This window comes from Pygocentrus nattereri, chromosome 3 (assembly GCF_015220715.1).
Source record: "Pygocentrus nattereri isolate fPygNat1 chromosome 3, fPygNat1.pri, whole genome shotgun sequence".
NCBI classification, from domain to species: Eukaryota; Metazoa; Chordata; class Actinopteri; order Characiformes; family Serrasalmidae; genus Pygocentrus; species Pygocentrus nattereri.
In genome coordinates this window covers 39,458,679-39,479,810 of record NC_051213.1, presented here as the reverse complement: position 1 = coordinate 39,479,810, position 21,132 = coordinate 39,458,679, and the positions used below count along the sequence as shown (strand labels likewise).

The 21,132-nt window shown below is 37.7% G+C and overlaps 1 protein-coding gene across 1 annotated transcript in view; it reads right to left on the bottom strand.

Annotated features, from left to right (window-relative positions):
- The window catches only part of obscnb (obscurin, cytoskeletal calmodulin and titin-interacting RhoGEF b), a 134,180-nt gene extending 113,527 nt beyond the window's left edge, over positions 1–20,653 (bottom strand). Inside the window, 7 exon segments of the mRNA XM_037537029.1 lie at positions 1,446–1,552; positions 2,437–2,703; positions 3,086–3,391; positions 4,797–5,057; positions 5,387–5,656; positions 7,822–8,914; positions 20,458–20,653. Coding sequence (XP_037392926.1) covers positions 1,446–1,552; positions 2,437–2,703; positions 3,086–3,391; positions 4,797–5,057; positions 5,387–5,656; positions 7,822–8,905 — 2,295 coding nt within the window. The 5' untranslated portion in view covers positions 8,906–8,914; positions 20,458–20,653.
- Positions 20,654–21,132: the final 479 nt, after the last annotated feature.

Here is a 21,132-nt window from a genome sequence, read left to right as displayed (position 1 = left end):
CTTGTACACTGGAATTAGCAGAAACAGCTTCCACCATCTTCCTTCAGCTTCCACCATCTAATCTTTGGTTCTGTCTTCACTCTCTTCCTCTTCTTTGTTTCTATTCTCATTCTACAGAGAACCACCCTATGCTGCCTTGCTACACTTTCCCCTGGTACCACTTTACAATCTCCAATCTCCTTTAGGTGGCATCTCCTGCTAAGGATATAATCCACCTGTGTGCACCTCCCTCCACTCTTGTATGTCACCCTGTGTTCTTCCCTCTTCTGAAAATATGTGTTCACCACAGCCATTTCCATTCTCTTTGCAAAATCTACAACCATCTGACCTTCCACATTTCATACATACCCAGCACCTCTTCATCCCTTCTGTTTCCTTCACCAACATGTCCATTGAAGTCTGCACCAATCACCAATCTCTCCTCTCTAGGGACACCATCTACCACTTCATCCATCTTACTCCAAAATTCCTCTTTCTCCTCTAACTGACAACCAACTTGTGGTGCATATGAACTGACCACATTCAAAATTACACCATCAACCTCCAACTTCAGGCTCATGATCCTGTCTGACACTCTCTTTACATCCAGAACACTTTTCCCAAGCTGCTCCTTTAGGATTATCCCTACTCCATTTCTCTTCCTCTCTACACCATGATAGAACAGTTTGAATCCACCTCCAATCTTCCTGGCCTTGTTTCCTTTCCATCTGGTCTCCTGGACACACAGAATATCTACCTTCCTTCTCTCCATCATGTCTGCAAGCTCTCTGCCTTTACCAGTCATTGTCCCTATGTTCAGAGTCCGTACTCTAACCACCACACTCCTGCCTTTCCTTCTCTCTCGCTGCCTTCTAACCTGCCTTCCTCCTCTCCTCTTTGATGGTCTTCGACCTACAGTAGTCCAATTTCCACCGGCACCCTGCTGGTCAACAGCACCGGAAGCGGTCGTTGTTAACCCGGGCCTCAACCGATCCAGTATGGCAATCATATTCGTGATCCGCGATGATAGTTTTGGCACAAGTTTTACGCCAGATGCCCTTCCTGACGCAACCCTCACCATTTATCTGGGCTTGGGACCGGCACCAGACGTACACCCCTAATGGCTGGTTTATTAATATTATATAACAAAAACATTTAAACAGGATATGAGGGCTGTACACATAAGACTGTACCCGTCTGTTTTTTTTTTAAATTCTGATAAGTCTTCTTATGTATATCATAACTTTTTTCAGTTTTTATTGTTGTGGGATTTTTTTTTTGTTTTAGAATACCAACAGCCCTTTACATAAGCTATGTAAAAAAGACAAACTGCACAAACCAGCCTCTGATGACTAATTATGATAATGCAGTGTACACTGGCATATTTATACAGGTGAATTATAGTGCATTACTCTTTTTGTAAGATGTTACACTTCATTAATAAAACAACAAAAATCACTTCTCACCTGAATGCTGGCATCTGACACGTCTGTGTGCAGCAGGGCAGAGGAATGGGCGCTGAATGTGAACACCTCTGCATCAGAATATTTCTTAGTGAAACGAGCAGGAGCAGCTGAAAGGGTATAAAAATACTTCATGGATAGGATTTAAGACTCTAATACATGCATGTTTTGTATATATGAGATTCATAAAACATTACTCTGTAAATTGTGAAACAATGTATATCAGCAAAATTACAATACATGTCCCTACTACTGGTGCAAAATGGCCTTGTTGCATGCATGATTTTTATAAAAATATTCAGTGAAGTAAGTGCTCATTTTATGTCCAAAAAACTTGGGCTATTTTCAAATAATGTAAACATAAAAAACCTTTCTATCCTGGTCTTACCAACTTTTACTAACTAACTACTAACTTTTTACTAACTCTTACTAACTAAAACAATTAGTAAAAACAGTTCCTCTAGTTGCCTTTGCTTATTCAATCAAAAGTCTGGACACATCTACTAAATCTACTACAGAAAATTCAGGTTTGAAGGGTGAGGCAACATTGTTTACAAAAATAGTGCTTTATTTTCATAAAAGGTCCTTTATTTTCCTCTTTAATATTCTTTTCGACAGCTGTATGCAAAGGTTTGTTGATAATCTAAGCAAAAATAATATCCTCTACAGAAAACAAAAATATGCAAGTTTTCTGAAAGTATTATATTTTCTATTTCTATTCTTCCATTTATATAAAATGTTCCATAACTTTTGTACAGGCCACATTTTATGTTTATTTTTCTGAATATATATAATTCAGCAGCACGTTTGCATTAAAATTTGCAAAAACGTGTTCTCTCTGGAGGCTGTGCACTTATTTTTACTTACAAAATTGACAAAAAATTTAATTTGACCAGGGACACCCAAACTTTCGCATATAACAGTATGCCATTACAGAAAGAGATAACATGAGACCTCCAGAGTACCATTCCCAACATAATCAATTTTGGCTTACATTTTACACTAAGAGTGCACATGCTCTCTGATCCTCCACCCACAAATTTGACCTGGGCTCCATCCAGCGCTGTTCTGACCTCCCGTATTACTAGTGTGTGATTGGTCTTTGTGCGAGTGATAAGGTAGTCAACTCCACTGCGTATTACTTGGCCATTCAGGGTCCAAAGACCAGAGCACACTGCAGAGAGCTCCACAGTAAAGCTGGCCTCCTCACCAGAGGAAACGCTACAGTTTTGCAGGCCACTCTTTACTGATGCTGTGGGCTCTGAATGAAGACAAATAAGTGCAATGCAAACAGGACTTAACATCTACATTTTTCAGTGGCAAAACCATGACTTTAAGGGTGATGCCTTCATTTCAGAACACAAATGCAAATACAAAATACAATAGAAAATACAAAATATTAGTATGATGTTAATGCTGATGCACAAGAACATTTTTTGCAGTTCTAGATTAAACACAGACATTTCAAGCTTACAAAAGGCATTCCATATGTTTTATTTCAAGGCATCTAACATATATTTTGCCCTGTATGTAGCAGTTTTACAGTGATGTATTCAGTATAGATCCCTGGCATAAAACTGGCAGTTTTTTTTTCTAACTGACTGAAACACATTGTTTGGGTTGTAAATATAAAGTCCACTTACCTAGGTAGAATGTTCCAGGAACTTCTAGAAAGGCACTTTGACCATAATCATTGACAGCTGAAATACGGAACTGGTAGCTGCCTTCCTCAGCGATATTGCTGATAGTACATTTACTGCTACACAAAATTTCCATGCCTGTGACTTTAACCCAAGTCTGAGCCCCGACTTTCCTCTTCTCCACAACATAGCCATTGATGGGCACTGGCCGCTCACTGTCAGGTCGCGACCAACTCAAACTAATAGAGACATCAGTCTTGCTGCACACGACTGGGTTGACTGGAGGATCAGGGGGATATTTCCTTGGTGCTGAGAGAGATTAAAATAATGTGAGTGAGAAGGCTGAGGTCAAGACCAAAGGTCCATTATAGAATTATACCAAGTAGTAAAGAGCTGAAAATATTACCCAGACACTGCATTTACTCCACCTTCATTCATGCATTGTTAAAATGTTAAATGCTACATACAAGTAAATTGCAAGTTTTTGTGATTAGATTCATAAAATCTTTGCAAAAATGACTGATACATGAACACACACAGAAACATGTAATAATTATCAAGGAGTCCAATAATTTTAATTTCCACAAATATGACTGTGAAGGCACATTTAAAAAAAATACTGTGTGTGAAACAAGGATGGACACAAGTAAATGACTTGTTAAGTAAACACTTTTTGATTAGTAAAATACCCCTAAAAATGTACACAGTCAATTTTATGCTGCCTGAGACCAAATTGAAAAAGGACTCTTGCCCTAAGTCTCAAATTGAGCACTTACTTACATTACTTACTTATAGTGCATAGTGTACTAGTTTCATAATTCATAATGCACACAGTATTTTCTATTCTAGACAGTGAAGGACAGTATATACAATAATATAATATTATCACAAACAATGCTTAGCTGAAGTTTAGAATTACAATTCAAGAGGTCATTTATGAATAAACAACGCCAAACCACAAGCCATTGTTTACACACTGGATGTAGCAGCAAATGGTACTAGAATACAAAAACACACTTGTTGGCAAACAAGGATTTCTCCTTTTCTTACTAACATCCAAATGATTCAAAGAAAAGATTCAAATGAAACTCTTGAATAGCTTTGAAATACACGACAATGTGAACTTCACAAAATGTTCGAATCGGTGACCATATTTTGTTTGTAAATGCTCATTTATTTTGACATTGTGCAGAGCAGACAACTGCTTGGACCTGGTAAATTAATATACAAAATATATATATATGTATATATATATATATATATTATATTTGTTTAGTAAGCTGCATAATTTGTTATATAACAAATAAACTGAAGCTCAACTGTATTCCTTTTACTAATCTGGTGCTGTAAAAAGTTAAGTAAATAGGGAGAGACTTATTTGAGTGATCCTTTTAGATTAAACAAACACTCAGTGGACTCTCAGTAACATGTCAAAAACATATGAGGGTTAGGATTAGGTTTTGGGTTGAGATTCAGGTAATATTGATATAAGTAATGTATCAACTGTACATCTACAAAATATTTAATGTATTCAGATGCTTCACTACTGCTACTTCATTGATATGTTGTCGATGTGTTACAGAAAGTCTGTTATGAGTTTATTAATCATCCACAGAGGGCCAGTCCAAATAGATAGTTACCATAAATTGTTTTTTTGCATTAGATGATAAATGATCATTTATATGAAAATGATATTTTGCATCTTTGGTTTTACCAGTAACAGAGAATCGAGTGGAGGTCTTGCAGTCTCGGGCAATAAAGGCCACCTCGCCTGAGTCCTCTGCAGTGCAGTCACGGATAGTGAGAGTGTATTGCTTGAGTGTGCGGGCAATGGTGACTCTGGAATCCTCTTTCAGCATCTCTTCATTCCTGGTCCAGAAAGCATCATCCACAGGATGCTCAAGCTCCACACAGAAGATGACTGTATCACTCACGGGCACAACTGTCCGTCTAGGCAGCTTCTTGGTGATGTTGCCTGTCAGTGAACATAAACACTTTAAATTTTATAGTGAAACACAGCAAATGGTCTTGGTTGTATGTAAGGTGTGCTCTTGTGGTTAAGCATATATATTATATTATACATACATATATATATATATATATATATATATATATATATATATATATATAAATTATATTACTAACAGATCAGAGATTAGTTTGCTGATGAAATATAAACATCATAACAGCCTGTCACTGAGCTAATGTCTCTATCAGAAAGGAAGTGAGAAAAAACAAAACATCAGCACACCACAAACAGATTTAAGACAGGACATATCAAACAGTCTGCTCTTGGCAATGTACCCAGAACAGTGAGCTCAGCCACAGTGCGGCTTCCCTCCTTCATTTCACAGATGTAGACAGCATCATCATTGGTTGTGACATTGTGAATGGTGAGGCGACGGAGCGTGCCCTCCTCGTCCATGCGGTACTTTGCATTCTGTTCCAGGCGAGTCTCCTCCATGAACCAACTGGCCTGTGTTGTCGACACAGGCACCTCACACTGCAACATGGCAGACTCTTTCTCCTTCACCTCCACATCCTGCAGCTTTCTCTTGAATGGCAATTTTGGCTCTAGAACAACAAAAACAAGACACACAATAAATGCCTTTATATTGCATGAAATTACAATTTGGTCAAATAAAATGATTAAGAAAAAAAGACATACAAAATAACATACCTCTGGGGGCAAGCCTATTTGCTATCAATTGATTTCTTACTTTATTAGTTTCTGAGTTTCACTTTGTTTCAACTTTAAATTGAACAAAAAAATAATCTCTGGAGTGAGCAAAAAACCCACTGATCTTTAACACAATTTGAGTGAATTTATGCAATGACATATTCACTTACATGGTAAGTTACGCAACAAATCACATTTACATTAGATTCACATTCTTGAGTGAGTGCACTTCTATTCTATGTGTGTTTCAGTCAAGAAATGACAAAATATGGCAACAATGCAGAGGCATTTTCTTTCCATTCTTTCTTCAAATTCAAAGCACTATAAAATCATAATAAAACAAAAAACAACAACATGTAACCGATTGAAAGTTTACAATTTCACCACTTAGTTCAATGAGTTATGAAGGATAAATAATTTAATTCTATAATAATTTGAATTATACTATGCTTTTGTTATTTCTGGCAATAATCACAATGTCCAATAGTTACATTTAGCCACATGTAAATGAGCTGATATTACTTCCAGAAGTTTACAAAACATTTGCAATTTGAAACGGTGGTTATGATCCCTGTGTTCGTAAGCAAGGCTTCATTTACACTCTGGAATAAACTGAAATGTTATCACTTCTGCACTGCTACTGTGTCCTTACAGACAGACCCCCTGGTGCCTGGGCCTTCTGGCTGGCATTCACTTGAGGAGTGAGTTTCTGTGACCTTTACTTGATGTGCTTACTGCATCATATTTGAGCTTAACAAACTGAAACTGCTAGCATTGGCAGGACAACTATTATCACTGGCTAACAAACAGCACCCCAAATGCGTAAAAGCACCATTATCAATCAGTCTGTTCACTTGGTCCTGCTTAACCCATGTCAGTTGTTTGCAATGTGATACCAACTTTAAGAAGAATACATAATACCATGCGTGGATTATGCTGGAAGATGTACTTAATCATCTCTGGGAAAGCTGCTAAAGATGAATAACAGATATGTTAATGCTCTAGTGACAGCAAACTATTGCAAATCAATGAGGTTATACATAACTCCTAGAGCAATGTAAACTTTTGTAGTTTATTCTGTACTTACAACGAGGATCTTAACCCTTAATCCATGCATATCTCAATTCTCAAATACAGTATAGCATGTGTAGTACGTAAAATGCAAATAAAAACAGAAAACTGTGACTTGTAAATCCACTATGACTTGTATCCAAACAAAAACAACACAAAATCTAAATATTTAATGTTTTATTTTATCAATTTCATTGTTTTTGCAAAAATACACTCATTGTGAAATTGATACCTGCAACACGTTCCAAAAAATTTGGGACAGAGCAGTTCAAGACATTGAACATTGTGAGCTGTTCAAAAATAAAATAAAAATAAATGATGCAATCATGCTTGTACAAAGTATACAAGGAGTATTTAAGAACTGCCTAGGAGCATCCAGGAAAGTTTCCTTTATGAGCAAGAATGGGTCAAGGCTTACCACCAGTAAACACATCAGTAAAGAATCCAGAAGTTAAAGAACATTTCTCAAAGTGTTTGAAAGGATTTTAGGTGTTTCCCACTCTATAGTGCGTAATATCTGGGAATCTGGAGAAATCACTGTGCAAAGCTACACTGTGAATGTATTGCAACAGCTTGGCTGCATAATCAGAGTGTGTCTGCGTGCAGTGCTCTGTATTATCTGATCCAATTCACGCAGATCATGAAGGATGCTTTTCAAATAAATTGTAATCAGAAGTAAAATAGGAAATTATCAAAAATATATATTTTCCCTTTTTTCAATAATATTTTCCTTGGACAATAGAAAGTAATCCATAACTTCCAGAAGAAAAACAGCCTGAAGAATTACTTTTTCAGAAAATCTAAATTAGCTGCATTAGCTGAGTAATGTCGTTTTGCCTGGTCAGTCGTTATTTTCAATCCTGCATCTTTAACTAACTGAATCTTTAAATCTGCAGGTAGAACTACTGCAGCAGTGTAAGGCTTTCTAACTTACACAAATGGTTATAGAAACATAGCCATTGAAATAAAAGGAACTAACTTAGCTTACCTTTAACAATCACAAGCACGGCACTGTAAGTCTGCCCGGCCATGTTGGAGGCATTGCAGGTGTATAGGCCGTTGTCACTCTGCTTGCAGTAAAGGACTTTGAGAATGAAGTTCTCTGCTTGGTCCTCATACATGACATGTCTACGACCTTCGGTGATGTTCACTCCATCCTTCCTCCAGATGATCTGGGGTTTGGGGTGGCCTGTGACAAAGCAGCTGAGCTTAGCATGTTTGCCCTCTGTCACCATGCAGGTTCGGGTGAAAACACCTTTGGGTAACTTTTTAGCTAAAGCTGAGACTTGCTGTCCCTGATCAATGGCAATCCGCAAGCTGCTGATATCGTCCACAATCTTTGATGAGGCTGAGGAGGAGCTCTCGGACATGCGGAAGAGGGAGATGTCCTTGCACATTTCCTCTTTGCGTTTCTGCATGTGTGAGAGGAGGGAGGTACTCTTGTCAACATTGAGTAGTTGTGTGTCCTGCATGTCCACCACCAGGACAGCAGCAGCCTGAGCACGACCAATTGAGTTTTGTGCCCTGCAGGTGTAGGTGCCACCGTCTATGTTCCTCACGCTCTGAATACGCAGACAGCTGGACTCACTGTCTGAAGTGATCTTTATGCGATTGGTCTCACCCAAATAACGTCCATCCTTCTCCCATTCAAAGCTGGGATCAGGGTGGGATGCTACACGACAAAAGAAGGTAACATCACCCCCTAAACCCACACGAGAGGAAGTGGGCTTCACAGTGAATGCAGGGGCACGATCCACTACTGCTGCTGGAAGGCCCACCTTCAGAGTGACAGCTGCATAAGCCTCCCCAACATTATTCTTGGCACGGCACATGTACTGCCCGCTGTCATCCAATGTGAGATCATAGATGGTGAGTCGATACACATCCCCATCTTCTATAGTTTTGAAGCGTCCTCCAGTGGATATATGTAGCTTGCCCTTTTCCCAAGTGACAGCAGGGACAGGGTTCCCTACAACAGTGCAGCTGAGAGTAGCATCTCGACCTACACTGAGGGAGAACGCTTTGGGCCGGGTCAGGAACCGAGGAGCCCCTCCGAACAGATTTTGGTCCATCTCTGGCTCCTGCAGCAATAAAACAAAAGTCAAAATCAATCACAGTGATACCAGAAATGACTCTTTGCATTGAATACAATTTATTTTTCTTTTTTTTTATTTGTTTTATTTTTTAATTTATTTTATTTGTTTATGACATTGATGTATATTTCATGCCTTTTTCAGCATTTGACATGACCTTTAACAATGTAAAGGTAGTATTTAATATTTTAATTTCACAAGTCTCAAGTATATGACGTTTATTTATTTTTCTCACCTGATGCTGCCACCAGAGCACATACTACAGTAATCATTTTAGCTGCTTTTATATTTCAATATCTGATTGTTTAATCAAATAGCATTCAAGAAACTATTTTACATTGTGTCATACATGCAAAGCAATAGGTCATCTATTAGCACAACCTATACCAACATGGGGCATATGCACATGTATGAAATAGTAGTGATAAAAGAAAGTAAAATGATTAATGCAAAATATCTAGAATAGAGTAACAATTACATTCAAATGTCATAATGATAGCAAGGGGAAAGCAACCTGAACACTAACTAGAAGTGAGAGGAGAAGCAAAACAGGGAGAAGTGTTACAATAACTGACACAGTCTGGTGGAGTGAGAGAGGACCTGACACAGAAAGCGATTGAGAGAGGAACTGACACAGAGAATGAGGGAGAGGAGAACTGACACAGGGAGAACAACTGAGAAAGGGACTGACACAGGGAGAAGAAGTGAGAGAAGAACTGGCATAGGGAGAAAGAGTGAGAGAGGAAGTGACAGATGGAGAACGAGTGAGAGAGGAACTGAAACAGGAAAAAGGAGAGAGGACTGGACAGAATGAAAGTGTGAGAGAACTGGCACAAGGGACAAGGAGTGAAAGAGTAAGTGACCGTTAAGTAGACCTTTATTATATGTATAATCAACACTATAAAAAATTCTGTTGATGCCCTGGGACAACTTGGGTATCACATTGTTTTGAAGAGTGCAAGGGACAATGCAAAAAAAAAGTATGAAATGACAATCCATGGTGCACTTACATGCACAGTACAAACACTGTTTGTTTGGTCAAATACTATATAAACAAACCAGTGGTGGACAAAGTACACAAATCATGTACTTGAGTTAAAGTAGAGATACCCAAGGTAACATATTACTCCAGTAAAAGTAGAAGTTCCTCCCTTTAGACTTCCACTTGAGTAAAAGTACTAAATATTTTATTATAACTTTAATGTCATAATTTTTGTAACAAGACTCTTGCTTCATTAACTCATTTTAGGTGAAAATACTCCACTGTCACTCTTGGTAAACCAGTCTTTCAATAGGATGTCATTAATTAGTCTGTCACTGATGTCTATTAAAATTATCATAAGCACAAACACTGACACCAAACAATTTCCATTAGGTAGAACCAAGTAGCAATAAAATAGCTTTTTTGCAAACAAGCAAAGTTTCAGTTTACGATGTATTTGTATTTGCAACTTACTTAAAAGTTTTAGTTTAATAAATACTTGCTTTAATCACAGGTTCACAAAGGAGTTTCCTTAACTATATATAGTTCTATCATTTATGTTGGCATAGAGCTACCGTTAAAAAAATTTAAATAGTAGACTTCGAGAATAAAGTCGTAATATTTAGAGAAAAAAAGTCATAATTACAACATTAAAGTGCCATAATACCAGGAAAGGTCGCAATAGTGTGGCCAAAGGCTTTGCAAACGGAAGGCAGCACTTTCATGTGAGGGGTGCTTAGGAGTTGGTAAAGTTATACTTTCATGTCGATTTCACCCATAAAGAAATACTCAGTCTCCCTGTCTCTCCTGACACATCAGCACCAGTATGTTATTAGTATAATAAAGGGATGAAATAGCTGAGCAGGAAACTGTGTTTATTTAGAATAAAGAGCCAGACAGGCTCAGAGCAAACTGTCTGTCTGTTTTCTTGAAGGAGAATCGCAGGCAAGGTTGTCTACACAGCTATCGGGGCTATGTCTCCGTGCAACAAGGGCATGAAGTTTCACAGACAGTGAGAATGATAATCAAAATGATTGATCCACAAAGAGACAGGAGTGAGTGGAACTCCAGTGCACCAGTACAGCAACCGAGACCCCAACACGTTATGGCAGCTCCCATACAGTTAGCCCACTTATCCTCCAAAGACTTTTTCCCCTCAAAATGTTATGAATTTATTCTCTAAATAGTATGACTTCTTTCTCTAAATATTACGACTTTATTCTCAACGTCTCCTATTTTTATTTTTATGAACAGTGGCCCTAATACGCCATCGTAGAACCTCTGTAAATCTCTGTACAGGCCAGAACTGCAGACTTGAACTTGAGCACACAGTAACTAAACTAGGGAGCAGCAATGCTCCTGATAAATGTACTGTTTCAACATGAAAGGTGCCAAGACCACCATATAGCATTAGAAAATACAAACAGTTATCCAACACAGAATGGCAGTAATCTCCAGCATATTAAACTTTAGTCCCATGTGCAAAACAAGAGATATGAGTTCATCATTTTTATAAGCTCTGAGTTATATATTGTCTGGTAAACTAGTAAGCCAGTGCTACTGCTACAGTTTTTTTTTTAATACTGCAGCTTTGGTTTGGTTCATAGCTTATTTCTGCTGTCTGCTGAAGTAAGATTCAGCCTTCCTGCAAATTCATTATGCCCATATAAAAAAACAATCCTGATGCCATCATAGAAAACAGACCTTGACCTCAAGCAGTAAAGGTTTGTAACCACTTTTGTATCTACTTGGTAAAGCTGTACCTTCACTAAATTGTTGCTTATTAGTTGAAAATGCAATACGTCAGTGTAGATAATCTGTTAATACACATAAATGTATTATGTATTATGGTTTAGATAGTTCTAAATCAAACTGGCTTGTACCACACAAACTAATATGCAAACAAAACTAATCCTCTGTTTAAGAAAATGTTGTCTAACACATTTTCAGTTGATTAGACTAGCAAACTCTAGTATTTTGTTTGCCTTGTTTTAACTTTCAGCCCCAACCCAGATAGCTGTTGTAAATCCAAATGATTCTGGCCTGTGTGGTCTCACTAAGATTGTGCTCAATTTGACAAGACACCATAAAAGGTTAATTCCAAAAATTATTAAGTGGATAGTAACATCTTATAATGTGACTGCGGCATGCGCCCGTCCCCCGGGCCCCGACGGTGACAGCTGTGGGAGTTGGCAGGAAGGTGGGACCCGAGCATTGAGCAGCGACAAACACCAGCGAAGGCAGTGGGGAGAGAGCGGCGAGTGGGTGGGGGACGGAGCGCAAAGCCAGAGCTCCGAGTGACGGAAGGAGGAGGAGGACAGTGAGTCAACACCAGGCAGGAGGACGTCAACACACCAAAGGAGTCTCCATGGCAGAAGAAGAGGCCATCAAGACCTCTTCTTCTGTGCACCTGCACCTGGACGGCTGGCGGGAGCTGCAGGCTGTATTTCAGTCTGAAAAGCACTGGAAGCAGCTTGAGGAGCAGCAGGTGGAGACCCATGAGATGGTCAGGAGCCTGTTGGCGGAGCGGCAACCCTCGATGTGCGTAGGGGCAGCAGCCCTCCTCTCACTGCCCCCACACACACTGAGGGTTGCCGCTCCGCCAGCAGGTCCCTGACCATCTGACTGGTCTCCACCTGCTGCTCCTCAAGCTGTTTCCAGTGTTTTTCTCCCAGCCGTCAGGGGGCAGGTGCATGCCAAAGTGACTTTTTGATATGTGGATATCAATCTATCCTGATTGGTAAGCTACAGTTATATAAAAGACCCAATAGCTTTTATCATCATTAACTAGATTTTTAACGTCATCCTTTCTCTTCTTACTCTATAAAATAAAATAAAGATTAATGAAAAAGAAATAATGTTAGAAACTGTGTTTAAAATATGTTTATTACTGCATATGTTTGATTTGCATTACCAAATCTTACATCTGTTTTGGAGTTTATCTATTTCTAGATTTTGTATTAACCTCAACATAAATCACTTATAAATAATAATTAGTATAAATAATATTTTCTCAAGAAATAATGTAAGGAAACATGAAAATAATATTAATATGGGGGGGGGGGCATTTTGATATCAGTATAAACCCAGCATTTTGATCAGTATAAACCAAAATGTGGGCTGAATGGTCAACCCTCCTGTGAGTGTAATGTGTAGCTGTCCCAGTACTTTTGTCAATATAGTGTATGTACAATGCAAGTGCTTTTATAGATAGCTGTCTCACATGTTTTAGCCTAGATGCTTAGTTAAAAAGCTAGCTTACTAAACAGTTAACATGCTTAGCTGATTTTATGCCAATTTGTAGACTCAATCTGGAAATTAAGCAGAAGTGAAAAAATCCTTTCCTAAGGAAATTATTTTAGGGTAGTTTCCAATAAATACCCATAGGACCATTAGTAGCGACTACTCCTGACTACTAAGCTCCCAAATCTTAGCTTTCTCATTAACACTATCATGTCTGCATGTGTGTGTTTGTGAAACAGATGTTAATGCATTTCTCTCTGTGTTTTACAGTTGGAGGTGTTTGTGAAATAAAAATGTTTAAGGTTTATAGTTCCTTTTATAATGTGGATGCCCTATCAACACATTGCTCATCTTAATCAAGGATAAGGACTATTTCATCATACATGATGGGTGGGGCCCATGCAAATAATGCCTTTATCATTTTTATGCCCATATTCTTCAGTCTGAGTCCTGATACACCAGCAGAGTCTCTTAAATTCTTGTACATGAAGGGAGCATAAAATAGTTTCTAATCACTTTCCCAGATAGTTTCTTTAATTTTAGAAAGTAGCTGGATGCATTTCAATAAAAAAAATGAATAATAAAACAAAGCAATCCTATCTACATAGTTCCTTTTTTCTTCGGCAAATTATTTTTTGGCGGTCGTTTTAAACTCCTATAACTCGAGTTTAAAAGCTCTTAAAAGTATAACAGCAGTGTTCAAATGTTTTATGCTGTTCTGTGTTCAGGAAGTGATTGCATTTTTTTACATTAAAATATTTAACAATTTATAAACTATGGTTTTGCTTAAATGCTCCATATCAACCCATTCATTATGAACTCGGGAGCTCCCTCTAGTGTTTGAGAAAACATTGCAGAGTGGGAATTCTCTCTATAAGTTCTCTGGTTATACTTCATTATAAAACGGATAGTTCCGCTCTTGATTAACTGAGCCGTGTTCGAAGCCCTTGTAAAATCCTCGCTATACCAGGATATGACCACCTCACAGCAACTGAACTCTGTATTACTGCGCCATGTTACGAAATACCTTTCTGATGTGAATGGATTAATATTTGACTCTAACGCTGATCACACGGAGCACTGAGTGTACTGATGAAGTAAGAACCCTTGACTGAGGTTCTGAAAACTTATTTTCTTTACTAGAACTAGGCAGGTCAGCTAGCCATCAGGCTAAAAGATAGCAAACATGCTATACAACTCCAATATTAATATCACAGGTTTGAATTAAAGTACTCACTATATGATTCACTGAAAAACAGTAATATAGCTAAAAGTCTAAAGAATGCCACCTGAAGGATTTACAAGCTTGTTTCAGTAAGAAGTGGCATCAAACCCAGGCTGAATCCCAAACGGCTCTGTAAATTACTCCCTAGCCAAATAGTCTGCTGTGTAACATTAAGTTTAGAAATAGTGCACTGCTTGTCGATTATGAATGTGGATACATACCAAAAGACAATGACCATTTTGTTTGACCATTGAGCTGTTTGAAATTCAGTTCCGGTGTTGTGCCGAATTCGGCACCCCTGCTGCGAGATGCGCTCCCTCAAGGGAGCGCGCGTGCAAAGTCTTTTGCACGAAAACGGAGGTAATTACTTGCTTTTTGTTGACACAACTATGATACATTTTTAGTAATACATATTTTAGACCAATATGTGACACCTATATAAGTAACATGGACATAATTATAATGTAGCCAGATTTAAGAGGGAGTGCATTTTCTGGCAGGCGGACTGCCTTAAAAGCCATCCCCCTATAACATTCTTTCTGTTCACACGACTATGATATGCTTTTAATCACACATATGCTTTTTGTTGACACAACTATGATACATTTTTAGTAATACATATTTTAGACCAATATGTGACACCTTTATAAGTATCATGGATGTAATTATAATGCAGTCAGATTTAAGAGGGGGTGCATTTTCTGGCAGGCGGAATGCCTTAAAAGGCACCCCAGTTAACTTATTTTTTTCGACACAGCTGTGATATATTTTTAATCACACATATTTTACACCAATATCTGAGACCTGTTTAAGTTTCATGGATGCAACAACCATGTAGCCAGAGTTTAGAGGGGGTGCATTTCCTGGCAGGTGGATTGCTTTAAAAGGCATCCCCCAATAGCTTTCTTTCTGTTTACACATCTTTAATATGTTTCTACTCATACATAATTGTGACCAACATGTGAACATATACAAGTATCATAGATGCAACAACCCCCCAGCCAGATCTAATAGAGAGTTCTTTTCCTGACAGGTGGACTCACTTGAAAAGCACAATCTTATAACCTTTTTTATTAATAGAACTATGAAATATATTAGTAATATATATTTTGGGCCAGCATGTGTTTTCTGCAATACATTTTCAGGGATGCATAACCAATTTAGCAAAAACTGGCATTTTCTGGCCAGTGTTCTGCTATACAAAGCATTTCCCTGCCATTTTCTTTCTTTTGAGTCTACAATGAAATGAAATTATTTTAGCAGTATGTACTTGCAAACGGTTGGTATCCATGCAAGTTACATGGCAGCAATAAGAGTGTATCCTGATTTATAATGGGTTGCATGTCCTGAGAGTTTTTTACAAGTCACTGCCTTTAGAGTGTAACATCTAAAGAACCTGATCCAGACTGGTGAGAAACATGACATGATAAGTAAGTGAAATTCATGTGTATATTTTGTTGACAAATGGCAACGTACAAGTTTTGCTGCATACAAGCTCAATGCAGACTTCCATGTCTTATGTAGGCTACACTATACTTTTGTATTACTATTTACAACTCACTGTACTTTAGAAGAACATCTGGGGGTGTTTCTGTTCTGTAAAACAGCAATTTATTGTGTTGTTGATCAAAATGAAAGTGATGTTTTGCAAGTTGTTCAAAATGATATATGTAAAGTAAAAGCGGATTACCTCCACTTTTGAGCAAAAGACTTTCCTTGAGGGGGGACCACCGGTGTCCTCAAACTGGCAAAAGACTCGCTAATAATTTGGTCACCAAAAAGTAGTTATAAACTGAAAGTATTTGCATTAAACAGTGCTGTATTAGATATGTTTACTGTTCATGGAAAAAGTTTTAAAAATCATGAAATGTCTGCAGTATGCAGTGACTGGCAACCAAATGTTCCCCTCCTCATTCAGCTGCCAATGGTTGCTTAGCAATGATACCACACTCTAAGGCAGAGATATTTAATTACAATTCAGCAATGTCCAGTTAGAGAAAATTTCCTCAAGCAAAGGTCCAGAACATTATAATGTCTAACTTGCATTATGATTCAGTGCCATACACTATATACTGAAGTAGACTAGGTGGTATATCAGCATCCTATGCAGTCAACAACTGAATGTCAAATCAAATAAAGTACAATTCGGTGATATTTCAACAATATTTATTGTCAATTTATTGTTTTCTCTTTTTAGAGAATGCCATGTTAAATAACTTCCCTCTGACTCACTTTCTTCTCCGACTGCTGCTTCTCGCCTCATCCCTCCCCCTGCGTGTGCGTCACTCACTCGAGTCTCAGTGCTCATCGTAATGCACAGATCTGATTGGCTGAGTAGATATTTACAATGCATGCGATTGGGCTGTGAGTTTCCCAGGCTGCTAAACCAGGGCCATAAAGGCTAGAAAAGTTACACTGATTAAAATAGGACCACCCCATTGAAATTAAATCATTCTCCACAGTTTATCGGTTATAGTTCCAGGTCCGCATAGGACAGTGTATGGGGCTTGACTCAGATCGCGGTCCACCTATTAGTGACTGTTGCTCTAAAGTAACTACATACTTGTTTATGTTGGTTATTATTAATAATAACCTAAATAATTATCTAAAACATTGTGTGTTTTAATATATTTTATGTTGGCTGCCGCAATAAGCCACTTGAAGCAATGCGCTGCTGCCAGTCTGATGATGCCACCTTTCTCATGCTGGGGCTGAATCTCAAATGGCTCCCTGTCCCCTACATTGTGCATTATTAAATTCTGACTCTTGCGCCCCAGCAATGTAAAATATCTAAAAAAATGGTGATTTGGGATTTATCCACATTAAATACTCTCATGGCTTATTGCTTTAATAACAAGATCATCGTAGCCCTGTAGTTACTTAATAGTAAGCCTTAGTATGTAATAAGCCTGGAACTTTTAAGGGGTGAGAAGAAATTTCTTCTTAAAACCTACTTATGGGGTTTTTACAAAGATTCAGATTTTTCTTATTTGGGATTTGTTCTTGGAACAGAATCTACAAACACATGAAAGTATAAAGGTGTGAACAACCCTGTAGTTTGAGAAGATGTCTTAGGACTTAGGATTTATTGGTAAACAAGGCCCTTTAACAGGTGATGAGTGTTTTAACGATACTGAAATATCCTTGTATAAGTGGGCCATCTGACTCATGACTCTGAGACAGTCATGTAGATGAGACATGTAGACAGTCAGTAGATGAAGTCAAGGCCGCAGCCAAGGTAGGAGAGAACTTGCCAAGCTTAGTATACAACGGCTCCTCTTTAAAACTTCTTAATTGCACAATTGAGATGGCCTTAGTAGGCTGTAGAGCACATTATATATTATTGACATAAGCATTATGATACATATAACAAATCTTACATTTAAAATAATTCAGTTTACAAACTGATGCTACAGCGTCTCACTACTTGTAGTTATTTCTATCATTTTTCAAATGGTTTTGTACTGGGTGTAAATATAAACCAATTGCTCAGATCTGTTTCCAAGTTACAAAAACATTTCACACATGACTTGACACCCACTGGGCTAATGGCATCAGGAATGTTTACATATTCAGCACAAACAGAGTTCTGTTTAAAAGCAAAACATGTTCTATCACTCCTGGACATTACATGATTATATGGTCTGTGGATACGAGAAAGCCCCATTCATGATGTGTGTATGCATTTACAGAAGCATAAAGTTAATTAAGTTAATAAGTTAATTTTAAATGTTTCTTCTCTGTTTGCACAAATGCAGTATTGTTTGAACATGTTAAATGTGGCACAGCACACCTTTCTTCCTACTATGTCCCAAACTAGTCAGTCAAAGTGAGAAGTAAACTCGAACACAGCAGTGAACAATTTTTAAAAATATTTTTTCTGCAAATGTTAGATTTTATTAACTTTAAAAAAGTAGTAATTGTGGTCATGTTCAAAAGTTTAGGTTTCAATTGTAATTACTCAGAACTTGAATAACTCATTAGGCCTCAATTGACTTGTTAGGACTGGACTGTCAGGCCAAAAAAATGTCATTTGGAACAGTCAGCTTTGATTCTTCAAACTTTGTGCTAATAGTCAACAACCATGGGCTTTTAAGCAGCTGGCTTGGAATCTAAAAATGAAATTAATTGATACATACAAAGCAAGGGAATGCTTAAAGATATCACAGCACTTCTAGCTTTCAATTTCCACCATTCAAAATGTCATTAAGAAATAGCAGTTAATGGGAAGTGTGGAAATCAAGGCAAGATCTAGAAGACAGAGAAAAATCAGAAGGAATTCCTTGTATGCTGTCCAGAAAGGCAAATCAAAACCCCCATATTTCAGCACAGGACCTACAAGAATATTTAGCTGGCACAGCCAGCAGCAGTGGTAGTGGTGAACCATTGTTCTGTGCAGCATTGTTTGCACAAAGATGATCTGTATGGAAGAGTCATCAGAAGGAGATTTGCAACCTCATGACAAAAGCCAACGTATGAAGAATGCAAAACAACTTTTATATAAGACAGAGGCATTTTGGAAATAAGTGCTGTGGCCACAGTCATTAAAGGTATGTTAAGAGGAAAAAAAGAAGCAGCACTTATTGAACTCCTTGCAAACTGTTAAGCATGGGGGTGGAGGAGTAGATGGATAATTGATTCTTCTAAAAATCAGCAAAGTCTGAAATCAAATGTGAGAAATCAGTCAAGAAACTGAAGCTAAAAGAGGGTTGTCTTCTACAAAAAGACAGTCATCCAAAACATACCGTCAAAGATCTTGAATATCAATGAAAATCTGTGGGTAAATCTTAAACGTGCTGGGTATGCAAGACAGTCTAAGAATATTGCAGAACTAGAAGCATTTTGCAAGGAAGATCAGGGTAGGATGTCCAAACCTTTACACATGCCACAAATCCATATTTAAACATAGCTAATGTATAGTTTTAAAACAGGCAATATATTATAATTCAGACTTGACAGCCAGTTTTTCAGGTTTGAAAAGAAAACCAACTCAGTGGTCAACTAACTCAATGATTTCTGGGCAAGCTCTGCGGCTAAAGTCTATATTTATTTTGACTTGATTCCTCACCTCTAAAAAGAGTCATTTAATGAACTCCACTTGCACTAAAATATTACCTAAAGGACCCTTAAAATAACATCTCAGTGTTCCCCAAGGGGCAACAAGGACATTTTAAAAGAAGTGTGGAAATTATGGGTTAAATAATGGAGTTATGTGTCTTTAAATTCAAGATTCTAGAGATGCAGCAGTAAATTCAAAATAAATAGAGTAGGTTTCACTGTCTCAAAACAATTCTGTCATTTCTTTCTAACACACCCACACTTCATTATGCCCAGCCAATATTTTTCTATTGCAATTCTTTTTTTTTTTTGGCATGAACACATACTTTCATCAAATAAGGAAGAATTATGGATACTTTGTACTGATAGAATCTCCATTTGTACTGATAATATCATCATAATATAGCATAACAGAATTTACATTTAAAAAACATCTTATCCCGTCATATAAGTATACATGAAATAAATAAGTAAATAACTGAAACAACTTAATCAAACAGTAGCTGCAGAACATCTTCCAGATAAAATGCCCAACCATTATGGGCCAATCAAACTTGTGATTCAATATAATAATAATAATAATAATAACAACAACAGTAATAATAACATTCTATAAATTGATGTGTTTGACATTTGCCATCTTTGCCACCTCGCTCCCCAGCAAGGCTTGTCTCAAAATAGCCTCAGCTGTTGGGCCATGTCTCCATGTCTCCATGTCTCTGTGTATTGCCATTTGTAGAAGGAGCAGTGATCAGCTGCTTGCCAGGACATTCACTGGGACAGTGAGCCAGTTAAAGGGCCTTTTTCATGTTTCTCAACTCAAAATCCAGTGTTGTGAGTGTTTGCGCAACTCCGTACATGACTCACACCACTCCAATTGCCCAAAGACATTTATAAGGTTATCTATAGTTTTTTTTTTTAATAATTACAAACCAATGATGTGAATGCAAAATTCTGAAATTGCTATGTTACTCCCTAAAAGTTACAAGAAGGTTAATAACGAGGTTAAAAAAAGTTTCTTACCCTTCCTCTTTCTTTCCTATATCATGTAAACTGGCCTGATGTGTCCAATATGTCCTTATCCGTCAAAAACCAGACTAAAGAAAATTAACTGAAAAAGAAAAATACTGTATCCCCTTTGGTATGTAAGTCTAGAGAAGAGTGTGGAAACAGGGGATGAGGACTGTGTTATTCCCCTCAGTCTCCTGCTGCAGGCGGCTTACACTAGTTCCTTTTTTCTTCACGATCCTCCAGCCTGACAAATAGCTGACGCTCCAAATGGGTCCTGCCTCCTGTCTAAAATAAACCTGTGCCTTCACAGAGCACCAGCTGTCAGACAACAGCTACAACAGAAGAGCTAATCAGGTGTCATGTCTGTTTTTCCATTCAATCATGCAAGATACACTCAGTTAAACTGTTACATTTACTATGAGTAACTTACTATACAACAGAGAAATCAATCAAACAAAAGGTTCAATTGTTCATCTACTGTAAAATTGTAAATATATAATAAATAATAAAATAAAATAATATAGTAGATATTTAAATTGTGCACATGGTTTTACTGCAAACATTCCACTTTTATTTGCATTCAGCGAATGTTTTTGTATGAATCACTTAGAAACATCAAGGTGACATGTAGGCTAGTTTTTGCTTCTAAATGTTTCTGTGACCTCCAGGTTTTACTGAACAACAATA